The sequence below is a fragment of the Procambarus clarkii genome, chromosome 13 (genome assembly GCF_040958095.1).
Source record: "Procambarus clarkii isolate CNS0578487 chromosome 13, FALCON_Pclarkii_2.0, whole genome shotgun sequence".
Classification (NCBI taxonomy): Eukaryota; Metazoa; Arthropoda; class Malacostraca; order Decapoda; family Cambaridae; genus Procambarus; species Procambarus clarkii.
In genome coordinates, this window is record NC_091162.1 from 28,248,920 (window position 1) to 28,252,745 (window position 3,826).

Below are 3,826 nucleotides of genomic sequence, written 5' to 3' on the forward strand. Positions count from 1 at the left end.
GTGTATGTTGCCGAGATCACTTGCTCTGAGCGGAGTACCACATATATCCGGGTCTGTATCTTCGTGTATGTTGCCGAGATCACTTGCTCTGAGCGGAGTCCACATTAGAACATTGTGTCGTGTTATTGTTAATGCCTCGATGACTGTTGAAGCTTGTGGGTCCATTCCAACTGGTGGATTTCTTGGGTCGAGGCGTATCCATTGTGCTGAACTTATTGCTACTTGTCTGGAGGATGACTTGAGGGGTTGTGACATACTATTATGATATTATGTAGCTGTAAACCTCACTCTTACTCTTGGGAAAATTGTGTTGGAATTTTATTTGTCGAGAATTTACTCCCGCTTTAAGAGTCTTTAGGCTACTTTTGTGTCTTGGCTGTTGAACAGTATTCGGTAGCACTTGAGGTTCGTTTTGAGTCCTGGGTGTCTGAGTGTGTGTGGTGTTGACGGCCCATTGTGGTAAAACCTTATACTTTTCTTTAATGCATTAAATTGGCATGCAATAAAAAGATTATTAAGAAGATTAAAATAAAAATGAGTGCTTAGCTGTAATGTGGAGCCCAGACTGCCTCTGAGCCAAGCTCCTGTGAAGAGCTCTGTGACACACGTCTCTCAAGCTCCCAAGTTACCTGAAAAGATTTACCACAAATTAGAGAATATATAAAGTGATAGGATTAACAATATATAAAGTGATAGGATTAACAATAAAATACAGCTTAACGGACAGAGTCACATGTCGGCCTAAGCTTTGCCTAACCCAGCGTTGAGATAGTAAGTTATGCTGTAGCTAACTTAACTCCAGCATAACTAACTAAGTTATAACGTTATTGCTGTGAACTAGTATGCCTTAAGTTAACTGCAACATTATCAATAATGATAGCTACTTAGTTATATACTAATATCATATCATTAGCATGTTAGTGCTAAGGAATAATTAAATTATCATCATTAAGTAAACGTTATTTCCTGATAACTATGCCAGGAGCGTGATTAATAATCTTGATAACTATTGATTAGCTTCAATAAGACAATAAGATTTAACTAGGATTGATAATTATTATACAATATATTGAGGTAATGATTTTAATGGAATATGATAACTATATTAATAGTTACTAACGTTAATAATTGGGCTTTGCCCTCGTTGTAACGACCTCCAGTTATAAAGGCAACGGGTAACAACACAATCACCTAATTTGGTCAGTCCAGTAACATGTGTATATTAATACTCATTCTTGTGTATTAACCTGGAGACCGGTGGCCAGACTGACCGGTGCCCAGACTGACCGGTGGCCAGACTGACCGGTGCCCAGACTGACCAGTGGCCAGACTGACCGGTGGCCAGACTGACCGGTGACCAGACTGACCGGTGACCAGACTGACCGGTGACCAGACTGACCGGTGACCAGACTGACCGGTGGCCAGACTGACCGGTGACCAGACTGACCGGTGCCCAGACTGACCGGTGCCCAGACTGACCGGTGCCCAGACTGACCGGTGGCCAGACTGACCGGTGGCCAGACTGACCGGTGACCAGACTGACCGGTGACCAGACTGACCGGTGGCCAGACTGACCGGCGGCCAGACTGACCGGCGGCCAGACTGACCGGCGGCCAGACTGACCGGCGGCCAGACTGACCGGCGGCCAGACTGACCGGTGGCCAGACTGACCGGTGGCCAGACTGACCGGTGACCAGACTGACCGGTGACCAGACTGACCGGTGGCCAGACTGACCGGTGCCCAGACTGACCGGTGACCAGACTGACCGGTGGCCAGACTAACCGGTGACCAGACTGACCGGTGACCAGACTGACCGGTGACCAGACTGACCGGTGACCAGACTGACCGGTGCCCAGACTGACCGGTGGCCAGACTGACCGGTGGCCAGACTGACCGGTGACCAGACTGACCGGTGACCAGACTGACCGGTGACCAGACTGACCGGTGACCAGACTGACCGGTGACCAGACTGACCGGTGACAACACTGACCGGTGACCAGACTGACCGGTGGCCAGACTGACCGGTGACCAGACTGACCGGTGACCAGACTGACCGGTGACAACACTGACCGGTGACAACACTGACCGGTGACCAGACTGACCGGTGACAACACTGACCGGTGACCAGACTGACCGGTGACCAGACTGACCGGTGACCAGACTGACCGGTGACAACACTGACCGGTGACCAGACTGACCGGTGACCAGACTGACCGGTGACAACACTGACCGGTGACAACACTGACCGGTGACAACACTGACCGGTGACCAGACTGACCGGTGGCCAGACTGACCGGTGGCCAGACTGACCGGTGACAACACTGACCGGTGACCAGACTGACCGGTGGCCAGACTGACCGGTGACAACACTGACCGGTGGCCAGACTGACCGGTGACCAGACTGACCGGTGACCAGACTGACCGGTGACAACACTGACCGGTGACCAGACTGACCGGTGGCCAGACTGACCGGTGGCCAGACTGACCGGTGGCCAGACTGACCGGTGACCAGACTGACCGGTGACAACACTGACCGGTGACCAGACTGACCGGTGACAACACTGACCGGTGGCCAGACTGACCGGTGGCCAGACTGACCGGTGGCCAGACTGACCGGTGACCAGACTGACCGGTGACCAGACTGACCGGTGACCAGACTGACCGGTGACAACACTGACCGGTGACCAGACTGACCGGTGACCAGACTGACCGGTGACAACACTGACCGGTGACCAGACTGACCGGTGACAACACTGACCGGTGACAACACTGACCGGTGGCCAGACTGACCGGTGGCCAGACTGACCGGTGACCAGACTGACCGGTGACAACACTGACCGGTGACCAGACTGACCGGTGACCAGACTGACCGGTGACAACACTGACCGGTGGCCAGACTGACCGGTGGCCAGACTGACCGGTGACAACACTGACCGGTGGCCAGACTGACCGGTGGCCAGACTGACCGGTGACAACACTGACCGGTGGCCAGACTGACCGGTGGCCAGACTGACCGGTGGCCAGACTGACCGGTGGCCAGACTGACCGGTGGCCAGACTGACCCGTGACCAGACTGACCGGTGACCAGACTGACCCGTGACCAGACTGACCGGTGGCCAGACTGACCCGTGGCCAGACTGACCGGTGGCCAGACTGACCGGTGGCCAGACTGACCGGTGACCAGACTGACCGGTGACCAGACTGACCGGTGACCAGACTGACCGGTGGCCAGACTGACCCGTGACCAGACTGACCGGTGGCCAGACTGACCCGTGACCAGACTGACCGGTGGCCAGACTGACCGCTGGCCAGACTGACCGCTGGCCAGACTGACCCGTGACCAGACTGACCGGTGACCAGACTGACCGGTGACCAGACTGACCCGTGACCAGACTGACCGGTGGCCAGACTGACCCGTGACCAGACTGACCGGTGGCCAGACTGACCGGTGGCCAGACTGACCGGTGACCAGACTGACCGGTGACCAGACTGACCGGTGACCAGACTGACCGGTGGCCAGACTGACCCATGACCAGACTGACCGGTGGCCAGACTGACCCGTGACCAGACTGACCGGTGGCCAGACTGACCGCTGGCCAGACTGACCGCTGGCCAGACTGACCCGTGACCAGACTGACCGGTGACACTTGCTAAGGATTAGTTCTGCCACTAATATATTGCTCTATATGTCTTATTATTTCAGGGTGCAGACATTGGGAGCCGTGACTCACTGTCAACAGTGGCCGCCGTGGCTCACTGTCAACAGTGCCCGCCGTGACTCACTGTCAACAGTGGCCGCCGTGGCTCACTGTCAACAGTGCCCGC

At 54.9% G+C, this 3,826-nt stretch overlaps 1 protein-coding gene across 1 annotated transcript; it reads right to left on the reverse strand.

Annotated features, from left to right (window-relative positions):
- Nucleotides 1-542: 542 nt before the first annotated feature.
- LOC123757321 (serine-rich adhesin for platelets-like) lies at nucleotides 543-3,531 on the reverse strand. The gene is made up of 3 exons (XM_069324071.1): nucleotides 2,792-3,531; nucleotides 1,304-2,642; nucleotides 543-629 (listed from the first exon to the last, which is right to left on the reverse strand). Exons 1-3 carry the CDS (start codon nucleotides 3,529-3,531, stop codon nucleotides 543-545), a joined length of 2,166 nt encoding a protein of 721 aa, XP_069180172.1.
- Between the last annotated feature and the right edge of the window lie 295 nt (nucleotides 3,532-3,826).